This window comes from Bicyclus anynana, chromosome 7 (genome assembly GCF_947172395.1).
Source record: "Bicyclus anynana chromosome 7, ilBicAnyn1.1, whole genome shotgun sequence".
Classification (NCBI taxonomy): domain Eukaryota; kingdom Metazoa; phylum Arthropoda; class Insecta; order Lepidoptera; family Nymphalidae; genus Bicyclus; species Bicyclus anynana.
In genome coordinates this window covers 1,038,012-1,054,512 of record NC_069089.1, presented here as the reverse complement: position 1 = coordinate 1,054,512, position 16,501 = coordinate 1,038,012, and the positions used below count along the sequence as shown (strand labels likewise).

At 36.4% G+C, this 16,501-nt stretch overlaps 1 protein-coding gene across 5 annotated transcripts in view; it reads right to left on the bottom strand.

The window, feature by feature from the left end:
- The window catches only part of LOC112047331 (methylcytosine dioxygenase TET), a 155,280-nt gene that overhangs the window by 129,042 nt on the left and 9,737 nt on the right, over positions 1-16,501 (bottom strand). For all 5 annotated transcript variants that reach the window (XM_052882727.1, XM_052882730.1, XM_052882731.1 and 2 more), the window contains exon 2: positions 9,300-11,213. In XM_052882727.1, coding sequence (XP_052738687.1) covers positions 9,300-10,430 — 1,131 coding nt within the window. In that variant the 5' untranslated portion in view covers positions 10,431-11,213. The remainder of the gene's footprint in view (positions 1-9,299; positions 11,214-16,501) is intronic.

Below are 16,501 nucleotides of genomic sequence, written 5' to 3'. Positions count from 1 at the left end.
ATAGTAAAGCCAAGGTATAATCAAAACCATAGTAATAAGTTGTGAGCAAAAAACACGAATTAACTTATAACCATAAACACAACAGCTGTGACGCGAATTGCAGCCATTTTATCATTATATCCATCGGTGTACAGACTATCGCCGAGATCGGAATCACCCGATTGTTCCCGACGGAACAGCTGATGTGAATTTAAAAATGGAATAATTTATGAACAAGGATGAATAAACTCCTGCGCCGGTTTTGAACTACAAGGAATGCGGTTGCGCATGTTGTAATATTTATACGTTCGAAGGAGTTCTAGTTATTTCAATAATTTTGTCGAAAATATAAACATAAATTAATGTCTGTCTGGATGATCTTCAAAGTAGTTCAATATTTGAAGAAATTATCGAGAGACTGGTGCGTATTTGAAGACAAGAGACACGGGCGATACACCTATGTAACAATGCCTAATTACCGACCTATCCATAAAGGTAAAACCACCAAATTCGCAACACCTAGCATGTGTTGTTGTGTGTAACAATTTCTTAGAAGAAAGAGAATCTTAATAATTTTCTTCATTTTTTTTTACCCATTCAAACTCTCAGAAATTTAGGTCTGGGTAATCTTCAAAATGGTGCGTATTTGAATAAATTTTCATGAGTTACATATGATACTATTTTCATCATCTACTTATCAGTCGATGGACGTTCACTGCAAGACATAGGCCTTTTGTAGGGACTTCCAAACATCCCGATCCTGAGATCGCCTGATGTAGTCCACCTGGTGGGGGGTCGACTGCGTTTTTAGTTACTACTTTATTCTTCGTAAACGAAGGAGAATTGCAACGGAACTTATTTAGTTAGAAATTTTAGTTCGATAGAGATTGACAGCCGATTTATGCAGTGACCCTACTTATACTGCATCCAAGGTTGAGTTCCATTCCCTGAACTGGGATACACTACGTTGTCTGCATCACTCAAAATGAAATTAATGTAACAATGCGCGTTTCTGCAGTGACATCCCTTTAGTTTACACACTCAAACACTTTGCTGTCATATTTCCTACTACTACAATCAAAACCCAAACAGTCTTTTGAAAATAGTATACTATCACTGCGTCACCAATGTTTTTGAATTAGGTTGACACGCCGCCGCATGTCTCGATATTTACACCATACTTGAACATCTATCGAGTCTGCCGTTCCGGTTCGGCAGATGTCGCCAGGTATAGGCACGAGCCATTTCTAATTAAACACTTTTACACCTACGATTTGCATAACTAAATGCATCATGCCGCTAAAACAGTTGACACATCTGCCGTCACTTAATTCAATAATTTAATCCAATCAAATTTATTCAAGCGTTCGTAATCTCTTGAATTGTGAAACTTGTGCTCGATAAATCATTGATTTGGCCTGAAAATGCCAGTTGACAGATTTTTTTTTTATAAAAATGTGCGATCACACCTGATTGTAAGTGATGATGCATTCTTAGAAAGTAGAGGGTATTTTGAACGCCTGTACGGACAAATCATAATATACTAGCGGACGCCCACGGATTCGTCCGTGTGATAATAAAAATTTTAATAAAAAAAATACAACCGACTTCAACCTAAAAACGTACCCACTAAACTAAAAAGCGAAAAATAACATCATAATATGTTCTACCTGCTGATCAGTATGAAGGCGGTGCTAAGCCGGTGATGTATTAATTCAAGCCATGTGAGCATATCTTATAGATTTAGATTTTGCAGACAGTGTTGTTTCATGTGGTCCTGTCAGAAATGGCTTAAATTAAGACAACACCGGCTAAGCACCGACTTCATACTGATCAGCAGGTAGAACATATTATGATGTTATTTTTCGCTTTTTAGTTTAGTGGGTACGTTTTTAGGTTGAAGTCGGTTGTATTTTTTTTATTAAAATTTTTATTATTTTTCAATTTTTAGTGTAAAATTTCATCTCAAACGAATACATCAGACCCCTAATGACAGTCACAACCCATCTTGGTACAAAATTCTCAGCAATACAAATTAATCAAGCCCAAGCACAAGGTAGCTACCGTAATCCGTCAAGGGGTTCCCTTCATTGACCTTGGTCTTCATCATCAGACCCCTAATAACAGACACAACTCATCTAGGTAGAAAGTTCTCAGCAATACGAATTAATCAAGGCCAAACACAAGGTAGTTACTGTAAACTGTTAAGGAGTTCCCTTAATTGTCCTTGGTCTTCATCACCAAACCCCTAAATGACAGTCACAACCTATATATGCAGAAAGTTCTCATTAATACAAATTAATCAAGCCCAAACACAAGGTAACTGCTGTAAATCGCCAAGGAGTTCCCTCGTCTGTTTTATGACTCCATCATCAGATCGATTTTAAACCTTCATAATTTTGTATTTCTTAAAGGTACTAAATAGAAAAGTTTACGAACACACTAGACACCCATATAATTTTCGAAAGTTCCCCTCAATTTCTCCAGGATTCCATCATCAGATCTTGTCATGATGACAATGGGACCAAATGGGGACTATACCGTTTCAAACAAAAAAAGAATTTTTGAAATCGGTCCAGGCGTCTTTGAGTAATCGGTGTACATACATAAAAAAAAAAAAAAAAAAAAAAAAAAAAATACCGACCGAATTGAGAACCTCCTCCTTTTTGAAGTCGGTTAAAAATCGATGTAAACTATCAACCTCTATTTTACCCCTTTCACTAATCATTTTACAAAATATTAATACGGATACACAGACAAAAAATAATAAATGTATATTTTTGGCTTCAGTATATTCAGTTAGTATGTAATGCCCTCCAAGAAAAAAATTCTAAATATCTTCAATGTACTTACAGAATATTACCTATTACAGTTTTATTATAAGTACTAGTGGACGCCCGCGACTTCGTCCGCGTGGATTTTAGCTTTTCACAAATCCCGCGGGAACCATGGATGTTATTGTACATATAAACCTTCCTCTTCAATCACTCTATCTATTAAAAAAACCGCATCAAAATCCATTCGTAGTTATAAAGATTTAAGCATACATAGGGACAGAGAAAGCGACTTTGTTTTATACAATGTAGCGATAGATATACGAGTAGATATATATAAGTTTTACTACGATTTACAACACAACTAATTTGGAGTTATATCGTTAACGTAAATAACAACTCATTCGTAAAGTACGTAAGTAAGTAATAAATAAGTCTGAATTTATTCTGTCTCCTTGTTTCGTATTTTAGTTTCTAGGAAACTTCGCGCTGGATTTTCCCGTTTGACTCACTCCTCTGTAATGAGTTGTGCCGCTATTGAAAAATAGAGCCTATTATAGTAAGTGAAAGCCTCGCAAACTATATCTAATATTGGGAAAGAAAAGTTATTAGTCATATATATTGCGTATATTCGTCATACTATTTGTATGACTCATAAAATAAATTGTTTGTAAGTAAATAATTACGTATATATAGTAATTATCTACGGCTTTCTTTGGTTATAATATTGTAAATAATAATATAATTTTATTTGGGGACAAATTACATAGACAAGAATATTTATAGCATATAGTCAAACTGTTGTTTCTATAGTCGTTTCAGTCTAATGGCAAAAAGTCAACCAACATATTAAAAAGTTTTCGTTTGGTTATGATGCGAATTTCGATTGCCAGTTGGATCAAGGATTGGATATAGAGGGCATTGGTCCTTGAGGTTGTATTTATTGTGATAATATTTTTGCTTCGCAATTTAAGTAGATTTCTTCTTTATTAAAAAAAATAATAATTATTTTTCAATACTTTTGTAAAATTAACCAAATGAGAGAAATAGTCATGATAACCAACATAACAGTATCAGGGCTTCAACCCCTATTTATACTTCTCGTGTATATTCTTAGCGAGTGATGATGCGATGATATTATAGTGGTAAAGAACCACTTAGCATCAGATGAACCATCTGCTTGTTTCGTCAGCTAATAGTGTAAAACTCGAAATTTTTACATAAATACAGGTGAAAATTATTATAAATGAAATTACTTACTCCAAAAATGTTGTAAGCTATACTCGAATTTAACATTTTAGTATGTATTAATTTTCGCATAGTACCTGGTTACGAAAAAGATATTAGGTTTTTGTTTAAGAATAATTTACCTAATGTTAAGTTTTTGTTCAATGTATATCTTAAACATTGGTATACGTTTCACGTATTAAGGCCCATTAACGTAATTTTACTTTTTGTATTGTTTAATCTCATATCGGCATTGTAAGCTACAAAGCTACTTTGTTATTTTCTTTATTAAAATGTAATTTAGTGATTAACATTCGCGTGTAGCTAATGAGCCGCTAGCATCTGCATATAACATTACAATATTGTAACTGCTGCTACCACGATAGAACATTGTTTCATTTGTACCAGCGATATTCATAATTATGACTTACTAGCAGACGCCGCGCGGTTTCACCCGCGTGGTTCCCGTTCCCGTAGGAATACCGGGATAAAATATAGCCTATAGCCTTCCTCGATAAATGAGCTATCTAACCCTGAAAGAATTTTTCAAATCGGACCAGTAGTTCCTGAGATTAGCGCGTTCAATCAAACAAACAAACTCTTCAGTTTTATAATATTAGTATAGATGTTATATCAGAATGAGTTGTGTCAGTCTATCTTATTAACTAGCAAAAACATAAAATAGAAACGAATTTATAGAAATAATTAACAGAACAATGAAATGGGGACAGATCTTGGATGGACTATAAGCTTAAGGGGAATGTTTACAAGACTACTGTTAGACCTGTCGAATTGTATAGATCAGGTTGGGCAATAAAATGGATGGATAATAGAAGAATGCATGCGAATGAAATGTGTGGTGTGACTAGGATGGATCAAATAAGGAATGAATGAAAGGGAAGTCTGAAAGTGCAAGAGTAAAAGGATAGCTTTGTATGGACATGCGATGTGGAAGGATGAATGTCATTACCTGATTGATGTTGAAATTACAAGAACAGAAGAAGTAAAGAAGAGATTTACTAACCGTCTCTGATGTGTGTAATGGAGGAAATATATCTAAAGGAGTATGATAATAGAAGCGAAAGTGAACGACAATATTTGGCCAAACCTAAATAAGTGGGATAAGAGATGATGATGATATAACCGAAATAACAAATAGTTCACTTAAAGTTAGGTGGAAAACCATTGCATGTAACTACGGAACACTTCGTAGGGCATTCTCACTAGGATTCAGTCAAACAAAGCGCTGCTTAAGCCCGTCAAAGGCATAGGTGTTAGCCTCAAGTGCCTGTAATTCCACCGGAAGCCATTCTCACGTGCAACACAGTAATGCTGTTTGACAGTACAACTAAGTGTCTCGGTAGCTCTTACCCAGAGGAACTTCGTTATAAAAAGCTCAACAAATACTAAAACAGTAAAGTATCAGAAGTGGGACAACAACAAATGGTTGTGATTCTTGCAAATTAAATTCTTAAAAACGTTTTTGGCTTGGGAGTATCCAATAATTGGGATTAATAATATTTTTGTTAATTCATCTTCAATTTACTTTTTATTTAATGGTTACGTTTATGAAAAACGAATGAAGCAAAAATAATAGAGAGTTATTTAATATTAATATTTTTACATACGTACATCATAATATAAAATACCTATTTATCAATAAATTGCACGTTTCCTACTCCTATTTACACATTCAATTACATATTAAAAAGTGAAGCGTACAAAAAAGGTACTTAATTTGTTTTATAATGTATCTTTTGAAAAAACATATATTACATGACAAAATGCCATGATATTTAATTATATATAATGGACATTTTGTCATTTATTAACGTATCCTGTCTGTAGTCCGTCTTAATACTCGTATTAGTCATAATATCCGTATAGTCATAATTATAGACTACAGTATTAAGCTGGAAATGAGAATAGTGCGCTGTCAGCATTCTCTAATGCATTTTTTCATTACAGCTTACATTCCACGCGGTGCATGGAAAATACATCGTTCTATATAAATTATTGACTGTAGGGGCTTTTAAAATGTTTTAACTTTTTCTATTTTGAAATTAATCTATTTATATGTAACTTAGGAATTTGATCAACTAATTAATTGTTGCAATAACTTGGTTGTGACATTTTGCACCTGCAATGAAAGCTAAGAATTCTGACCCAGAACGGCATAAAAAGTGTTTTATTTTCTTTCTAATTTATAGATATCTTAATGTATGTTTTATTTCGTAATAATTTTTCTTTTACCTTTATGTTTGTTAGTATATTGAATTGGAATTGATTGCAATAATTTATTTTATAAATTACTAGCAAACTCCTCGCGATTTCAACCTTCTAGTTCCCTTTGGAATACAGCGATAAAATATAGCCTGTGTTATTCAGCGAAAATATAACTTTCTATTGGTACATAAATTATCAAATTGGGTTCATTATACAAACCTACAAAACTTTATAATATTAGTATATTAGTATAGATGAATGTATTCAATCGGTTTGTGACTCTCGCCAAAAAATTGCTTGTACTTTGTAACAATGTTTCAAATACGAAATTCTTTACGATAATCGATATCCAGAATAGAATTACACTAAGTCGCAAAAACGTAATAAAAGTATAATTATCTAAGTTCTAGAACAGGTCGAGACTGCGCGACATTCCGCCACAAATGTCCAAATGTCAGCCAGGCTAACAACGGACACCTTTGCAGACGCAGGTGTTGGCAAAGACCTAGACTAATTGCACGCGGCCAGCTTTTTGTGACGACTACTTTGTATCACTAAGGGCAATAGCACACACAACATTTGGTTGCTAGTAGGGTGTTTCATGCCAGATTTCGGGGAAGCAATATGCTCATTTCAGCTCAACATAGTTGCTGTCTTCCAGTTTGAAGGGTGTGGTTACTGCTATATATTATAGGTTTTAGAGCGCAGAGTGCATTGTATACACTAATTCTATTTTGCATAGAACTACCTGTTTTTATTTCTATATCTATCAGCATTCCTATTTTTATATTCTATTTTATATTTATATATATTCTTATTATATTCTATTTCTATTTTCTATATTTTTACCACGTCTTAAAGTGATGCTCTGTTATAGTTCATTTTTCGTTAGTTTTCTACTTGTTGTTGTATCTACTTGTTGTGTCAAATATAAACATGAAAAGTATTGTTAAATTAGCGGTTATGTGCAGTGTACAAATACAAATTCCACCCTCAACCTCGACTTTCTAAATTAGCGCATTTTACCGAATGATTTGATGGAATATCGATTTCGACAATAATGTCGACATTTATAAGATTTTAAGATCGATTTTGACATCATCGAGCAAGTAATATCCAAATGAGATCCATCAAGATTAATAAAAGCAATTTTTATTAGTAATTATGCGCGATTTAGTACATTTGGACGCGCCTTTAAGATACCGAAAAAAATATATAAAGTCGAATTGAGAAACCTCCTCCTTTTTTAAGTCAATTAAAAACACTGAGTCATCCATCGCCAAAACTAGATACTTGTATATTGTGTGCTGCCCCTAATAGTAGACATAATTTAGATCAGGCGACTCCACTTTTAGCAATTCTACAATTCTATACATTAATTAGAGTAACCATTTTATTTATGAACGTTTTAATTAAGGTAGTTACTGTTCAGTTGGTAACTAAGGACAATGCTAACGTCCACAGATTTTATCTTTTTTGTATTTAGGGACTAGAAATACTCTAATCACTACAAACTAGAACCAAAAATTTGCCTTCGATTGTTATAAATCTACATGTATAAAACTCTCCCTCATAAAACTTTATATCAAAACTCCTTTTTCAATGCTTGTTTTAAATGTTAGATTTTGTTATAGAAGACAAATAATGTAATCTTTGTATGGTTACTAGTTTTAAAAGTCAGCTTCGATTAGGTGAATAATATGATGATAATACCTCAGAAAGCCTCAACAGCGCAACGATAAGAGCGGTTAGACTCATTACCGAAGGGTGGTGGTTCAATCCCCGCCCCGTTGGTCTATTGTCGTACCCATTCCTATAATAGTCTTTCCCGACTAGTTGGAGGGGAATGGGAATATTGGTCATATTTTAAAAAGTTATGGCAAATATTCTTCAAAAAAAATGATGATGCCCCGTATAATGAATTGTATCTCGATAGAAAAACTATACAGAAGTGGATGTCTTTCGGCTGATAATAATAATGCCGCGAATTATTCATAATGACTACTTGCCGCGTACTTACACTACACCAAATAGAGAAAAGCATTAATTTTGATACGTAAAAATAAGCCTAGTTATAAGCTAAATAAGCCTAGTTATAGTAAAACCTTATTTAGCAATAGACATTAGGTGATAACGTAGGTCACGCAGTCAATTAATGAAAGCTTTAAAAACAAGAATACTGTATATAATAAGTAAGTATCTACTGTACTTAAAGTAAAATACCTGAGCACTTTTTAACTGGAGTGTTAATAGGCTCTGCAGAACTGCCGCCTAATTGCATTAGCCCTTAAATTTGAACGGAGCTCATAAAATTTTCTAAGCAGAACACGCGTAAATCGCCCCGGCTTTAATTTGTGTTTAAACGGGAGAGGAAGTTAATTTATTGAAGGAGCAAGCGAATCGGCTAACTATTAAATTTATAGCCGCGAAGACAGAGAGTTCGGCCATTCCGAAACTTGGGACCGAATAAAAACTGCTCTTCGAATAATAAAAGGTAGGAATTACTGGGAAAGTTTCTCTTTTTCGAAGTCCCCCGAATATGTTCTCTCGCCGCCGCCATGTCGGATGAAATTCTGAGAATTCCCATATCTTTCGGCGAATATTCTCTTTTCGCAATTCCCGAGCGTCTTGTTTACGCGATTCGCGGAAAGAGAGATCGGTTGTCCTGACTGATTTTATGATGTGCGCTTAAATCTCATCTATTATTAGAATACAGTTTGTTTCAACATGAATCACGTATTGGTTTTGTAGATTCCGATATACATGTTCATGTTATTTTACCCCATACCGAACTCATGGATACATTGAAACGTGTGGTATGCGATAAAAACAACGTTGTTATTCTTGGATGACTAAAGTTCCTTTTTTGTGGATCGTGTCGTGACCGTTAAAGGAGTATTATTTATCACTTTTTCGCACAAACAACTTGTTTCTGTCAAGATTTCCGGCATCCAGGTCAAAACAGTTTTAAAGAGTTGCGAGAAAAATGTATTCAGATTAATACAGAAATTGAATCTCGATGGTGTGATACGATCATGACACGATTTAAAATTTAGATGTTTACGATGTATTACAAAGTATTGTGACACTCACCTGTTTTTCACTGGAGATGTCGTCCAGTTCCATCGGCCCCGTGGCCATGGGCAGCGCGCCGTGCATCGGAGACTTGAACCCGGCGGTGGACGACACGGCCGCCACCTGGCCGCTGCTCTCCGACCCTACTTCCATGTTAGACCCGTCCGATTCCGAACTATTCGCTCGCATTTTCCGTCGCTCCTTTTTCCGGAAATCTGACCGCGTCGGTGAGGATGCGCTACCGAACCCGTTGGTCTTTTTATCGTACCCATTATCGATTAACATTGGATTCTGGAAATTAGGGTGGTGCAATCCATTCGGCGTGTACTTGTCTTGCAAGGATTTTACATCGAAAGGCTCGTTTTTTAACACGTGGACGACTGTCGGACTTTGGATATTCTGTATTAAGCTTCCATTTTGGTGGAGGAGCGTCCCGTTTTGATGCAGGATGCCGTTTTGTGCGGGGAACGCGTTTATCGTCGCGATGTTCGGCTGGTACAGCTGTATGTGCCGGTCGTCGATGTAAGCCTGGCCGGCCGGCGCCAGCTCCCTCGCCTGCAGCGGCGCCGGAACTATGGGGTAACTCCGCGCGTTCACCGCGGTCAGGGTGTGGAACGTCGTCGCGTTCACCGGCGACAGAGTGGTCAGGGTCGTCGACAGGGGCGTCACCTGGGCTAACGTGGTCAAATGGGCCGGAGACGACGGCGTCAGCTGCGTGAGCTGGGTTAACTGACTAGGGCTCGCGCTGGGGGTGGGGCTGCTGGTGACGGGCACCGGCGTCACGCTCGGCAGCCCCGTCTCCGGGATGACGGTGGTCTCCGGGAACGTTTGGAACTGGCTCTGGAAGGACGGTAGCTTGTTCGCGATCGGCTGCAGCGTGATGGACTGGTACTCGAGCGGCGAGGAGAAGCCGGCGCGCAGGATGGCGTCCTTGGAGTTGACGGTGATGGGCATGGACTCCCAGGGCCGGTACTGCGGCTGGCTGGCGATGACGGAGACGGTGTCGCCGGTGCGCTCGTAGTACTCCCAGGCGGGGTCCAGCAGGCGGCCGTCGGCCGTCAGGATGCGCTCGTTCTCCATGTCCACGAACGTGGAGAAGGGAGGCAAGTGCGGGTTGTCGCCCGCCTCGCTGCGCAGCGCTTCACTCATGACGTCACGCCGCGCCGCCGCATCGCGACTGTCGCGCTCTACTCTTAACAATATAAGCTCTACGTTGTCTACTAAGTCTATTTACGTTGTACTGAACACTCGGAACTGAACTGGAACTTGATTTGTACTCTTTGAACTGGATTCGTTTGTCCGTTTTGTTTGTTTGTTTGTTTGTTTGTTTGTTTGTTACGTTACACTAGAATAGCACTTACGTTACGATTATACGGCACACCGGTTGACACTACACTAATCACAATATCTTCGATTTCTCACTATGAAATAAATAATGTAAAAAGTACTTAACAACAGGCGATTAACTTAGTTCTTAAATGCTAGTGTTTATAAAAATCTTTGGCTGACTTTTTATTATTTTAGAAAAATGCTCGAGGATTGGTTCGTTTTATTTTTTAAATCGTTAACTATTAATAAAATATTTTGTGCACTCGTTAAACGATTTGTTATTTTGGAACGTTAAAATACTGGTCGTTGATAGATACTTTTTCTTTTTAATTTTCTTTTCTTCAAGGCTTCTTTTTATTGTAAATACCGATCGATTCAGACTTAAATTAATTTGTACTGTTTGGGAGTTAGCGTATACTATTTGCGTAAAGTTAATCGTTAAAAAGGTTTTAAAAAATAGTGCTTATATTAAATTTTTGAAACGAAAGATATGACTGGAGGCTTTGGTTTGAGGCTTTTGTGGCTTTTGGTTGGTTTAGTTTCCGTTGTGGCGCGTGGCGGGTTCGGGGGCGGCTGTGGGCTACCCGTGCGGCCTGCACCGATCTGTGGACAAACATACACATTTCAAACACTTTGTATTGTACAACCCATATTCGGCTCACTGCTGAGCTCGAGTCTCCTCTCAGAATGAGAGGGGTTAGGCCAATAGTCCACCACGCTGGCCCAATGCGGATTGGCAGACTTCACACACGCTGAGAATTAAGGTAATTCTCTGGTATGCAGGTTTCCTTACGATGTTTTCCTTCACCGATTGAGACACGTCATATTTAATTTCTTAAAATGCACACAACTGAAAAGTTGGAGGTGCATGCCCCGGACCGGATTCGAACCCACACCCTCCGGAATCGGAGGCAGAGGTCATATCCACTGGGCTATCACGGCTCTATACTTTGTATACTTATTAGTAAAATTAAAAGCACATTATGTTTTTATAGACTAAGGGAATAAAAATGTTATAAAGATGGGTAAGATATTTTCTCTCCTATAAATATAAATCGAATTTTGGTATCCGATTGGTAGTTCCAGAGATCATCTCGTTTCTAAAACTATAGGTACATACATATTCATTCACTTTATAATATGAGTATAGATTTAGTATCGGGATCAGATTCAGTTATCGGGCGACGGAGCGAGCTCTGCTTTGAGTATCTCTTACATAGAATCCACGGTTCCCGAGAGATATGTGAAAAACTAAATTTCACGCGGACGAAGTTGCGGGCGTCTGCTAGTGTATAATAACTTAAAAAACGACAAATTCCCTTTAAATATAGAAAAGGAAAGCGCATAAATAGATTCATGTGACGCGTCAATAACAATACAGTTAAAAATACTCGAGCGTATCGGCGAAAACGCGGTTTTAAATTGAATATAACGAAAATAGTTCACTCTCGAAATAGTCCATCCGAAATAGTGCGTGGCACTAGCGTACCCTTCTAATAATAGTTTGTTTACAACTCAACACGTGACGGCCAAGATAGTTTGGGAATAAGTTGCTTCGAACGCGGTTTTTTTTTCACAAAAATAGTGTTTTAACTAAATTGGGATATGAGTAGTATCTGCAAAGACTGCATCATCACTTAATATTATAAGCAACGTCAGTCAAATATTAACCTAGAGAGGAATAAAACTTAAGAATAACCCGATTTGCGTTCAAATGACAGTAAGAAACTGCACCTTCTAGCTACCACAACCACCACTATCTAATGTGACAGCAAAACCGAATGATTTAAGAGCGCGCAGCGCGTCGGTACGATATGGATAAAATTCGAAGCGCAAACGAGATGCCGAATAATTATGACTTTCACTTGAGTGAAAATCACGGAGCGATTGACGCGCGACGCAAATTTTATGACGTGAGCGCCAAAACCATTTTTAACTAATTGCAAGTAAACTAAACAAGATAACGAAAAACAAAATGGCCATGTTCAAGATATATAACTAATTTTCTATAAAAAACAAAAAATTAAAAAAATAAGTTTGCTTTTCCTGAGATTGAAAGCAAAATGTGAGCAAAACATGTATTATTCAAAAAAATAATCTATCGAGTAAAGTTTTACAAATTGTGTATTTTGTATAGTCATAACAAAGCTAAAACTTTGAAATATCATTTACCCAAATATCAGGCTCCTAACTCCAGAATCTGAGATCCAGAACCATTTGTAACCACCAAATTACATATTGCACACTCTTAATGAATAATTACTTTTTTATACTGACGTTTTAGCAATCGGTAAACGTTATTTAGATATTCGGACATAGTTAATTACTCTTTAGTACTTGGTAAGTAAAATGTTGTATAAAAAAGTTACTTATGAAAGCAAAAAGTAACAGAGTGTTTTAAGTTTCTAAAAGCTCTAACGTCGAAATTTGTTAAGTGGCGTATTCTTAAATTCTGAATAAATAAAACTAGAGTAGACAAGCGTCTATACTCGTTTGCTCTATAAAATCCCTACACCATAAAAGCCAAAGGAATTATTCCGACATTGCGTCATCAAGCTTCAAAAGTACGATCAAAATGTCCCGACTAGTAATCACAAGGCGAAACTCTTTGTAGATGCGTGCAAAGAGCTCGAAAAAAAAAGATTAAAAAGCTCAGTTGGAACGGAACGCAACTTGAGGTTTTAGTGTGAGTGCGTCATTATTCGGCGACGTGCGCTAGTGTGCACCAGGATTCGTCTGTTGTTCGCACGTGTGGGTGAAAGGATGCGGTGTGTGCGTGGAACGCGATTGTATCTGGGTCTCGGTTGTCAAGGGCAACCGTACAACCGCTGCAGCGAAAGCGTTGCGCTTTCAACTTTGCGCTGCAATTATACGGTGTATTTTTAGCATCGGATGTTGTCGCTTTTTTGTCCTGGAGCATTCTGGCGCGCTGCATGTTTAGATGACGTTCGGAAATCCTTGAATCTTGAAAACTGAACTTGAAGTTGCACTCGTTATTTTCATGTTTTCGCTTTTGCGACGCGTTTCGGAACGCAAGCGTTAATGCAGTGCACCATTGTTTTACGAGCTTTAAGCTGAAAGACTATTTAGCTTGCATCCTTAAATAGGTAGGGAACAGGGATACTCGCTTTCTGACTCATTAAAAAAATGTTACGTTCGCAGAACACTTATAACTGAAAAATGAAGACTTTCTCAACTTCGCTAAACAATGTTGTGAAATTTGAAACTCGGTTGTATAAGACATTTCTATTTAACAAGACTTTTTAAAGAAAAACGCAACTTTTTTGTTTTTACAGGGATTTTTATTTAGTAAGTACAGAAATTTCAGACAAAGAGCTGTTTGGATACAGGTTTTCTTATGCCCGATAGACTTGTTCATTTCATTATTTTCAATTTACAATACTTTTATTTTTGTTTTATACGCGACACGCGTCATGCAAATATCGAAGTAGGGTTATTTTTACTGAGTCTATGCATAAGATTTATTGCAAAATGCGATACATGCTTTCTACATGTCTACTCACTTCTTTATCTACGGCTCCGCCTATATGACTCGTATATAAATTGTCAAAGTAATTGTCATGTAATTACGTACTGGATCGAGTTTTTTTAACACTACCGCCGGTTATAAAGTTATAAAGTAACACATCCGGCGCCGCACAATACCTGCGCCGGAAACTGATATCTCCGTTACATTGATCATTTTGCTGATAACTGGCGATAAGTAGCTGTAGGTGTCTATCGATCATGAACTCACTTCAATACTGTACTTCAATGTTAAGTATTATAATTTACAGAATGGATTTACAACTTTTAAGAGTTGTAGAACGAAAACTGGAAACAATGAACTAACGCCTGACGAAGATCAACTAAAACTTCAGAATAAGGTAATGTGTCTACTTAAAGAACAATGCACTTATGATGAATGTGTTGGTACTAGTAAAGAAAAAAGCTGAAAATCATAAAGTTTTAGATAATATACAAATACATACATTCAGTTGGTTATTTTATTATGACCTATGTCAATGTACCTATAGACTATAGAGGCAACAATTTTTTAGCGGAAAATTTTATTAAGTGGATTTAAGGAAATAATCCTGCCACTTAGGTACTTACTTTTAAACTTTCTATTAGTTTTCTATTACTTATTATTCTTAGCTGCAATGGCGTCTATTGTATCTATTGTGGAAAGCTTAGCTAAGAACCGCACGAAGCTGATTCTACCAGAACATACCTACATACGTTTTAGATGATACAGAATGCAGAAACTTCTAAGGGATTTCAAATCTTTCGAATCAAGAGTAAGGAACTAATATAATAACTTACAATTTTAAATATTGGCGCAGTAATGCAAATATGAGAGTAAACTGTGGACAGATATAACTGGGAACACGTGTTATGTCTTGTGTCGCAGACGGTCACAGAACTCCCAGATTTATATCATACCTATACTAATGACGTCGGACTACTAAATTAAAATTCTCAAAGCTCTTTAACGGGACAAGAGCGAATTTAATTCGTGAGAAGAAGGTTCCGTAATGTAAGTTGTTACGCACAATATTAATTGATTTTTTTCAAGATCTTAACTTGTGGTGGAAAGCAATGATGAGGTCTGAAATGGGACGCGCTTACCTAGAAAGTGTAATTTACCTTTACTATGTTATTTTTAAAATCAAAGTGAAAGTCAATTTCAAAATAGATTTCAATCCAGAAGATCTAGTATATCCCGTAGTTTAGTAGATTATAGAAATATGTTTGTGATTGTTCGATGTACGAGTGATTTTATAAAGGTTCCGTTTTTTATTCGGACGTACGGCAAACGTATTCTAAATTTGGCTTTTTCCCAAATATTTTTTCTTTACAACCGATTTCAATGGAACAAAGGCTTAATTTTAGACAAACTCGACTTTACAAAAATGCTTGTTAAGTAAGCTCTTGAAATAAACGATGCTAGATATTATTGCAGTTAAATGCTTCTTAATTAAACTTTAATTACACTTTCATGAGACCTTTGTTTCTAATATTTTAAAGATTGGTAAAAATCCACGGTATGATGTTTTATATAGTATAACCCATCGATACTTTTATTTTCGCATCAATAAGTGGTACGACTTGTTAGGTAATTGACGTATTATTTATCAGTTAACCTTTGTAATATAATGTCCAAAATTTTCGCCATTTTCGCCAGCGATCTAAATCGACCCTGGAAAAGAGGTTATTATGGGTTGGAACAAATAAAAGTTAGGTATACAAAAAAACTCAAAAAATTAGTAACCAATACACGTTGAATTTCGTATTGTTGTGTTTTTTATAGTCGTTTTTCGAAGTCGGTGTAAAACAAAAGAATGATAAAGCGACATTTCAATGATAAGACGTATCCCGATATAGAGTTACCGACCCATCCCATTGAAGCTCTCAAATCGGCTTCAATTCTATAGACACGCAGATGTGGCGTTTTTTTCAACAATCTTTCCCACACTACGGCTTTTTCTTATGCCTTTATACCTCACCACAATATGCAATGCGTTTGCGCAACTCATAACATACGAATATCAACCTTATTACTTTAAATATAAAGCTATTTATTTTAGAATGGAGATATATGATGATAAAGTTAACTTGGTCGATACAGTTTTGTAAGGATTTTTTGTGGTATACGTCTTTCTCCAACGTCGGATGCGACGTAGGAAATTGTGCGTTTTTTGTACTTACACCTATGAGACTAAATTGTTATAGAGGAAGTCACACATGTATTGGTTGTGTGTGATTTAGTATTGTTTCCTCTTGAAATGTTAGAATAATTAATGTTTGATTTTCTTGCCGTTGTTAAAAGTCAATCTTCAAACGCAGCTGTAAAATTAAACACCTTGCATTACCGCCAAGAAGTTATA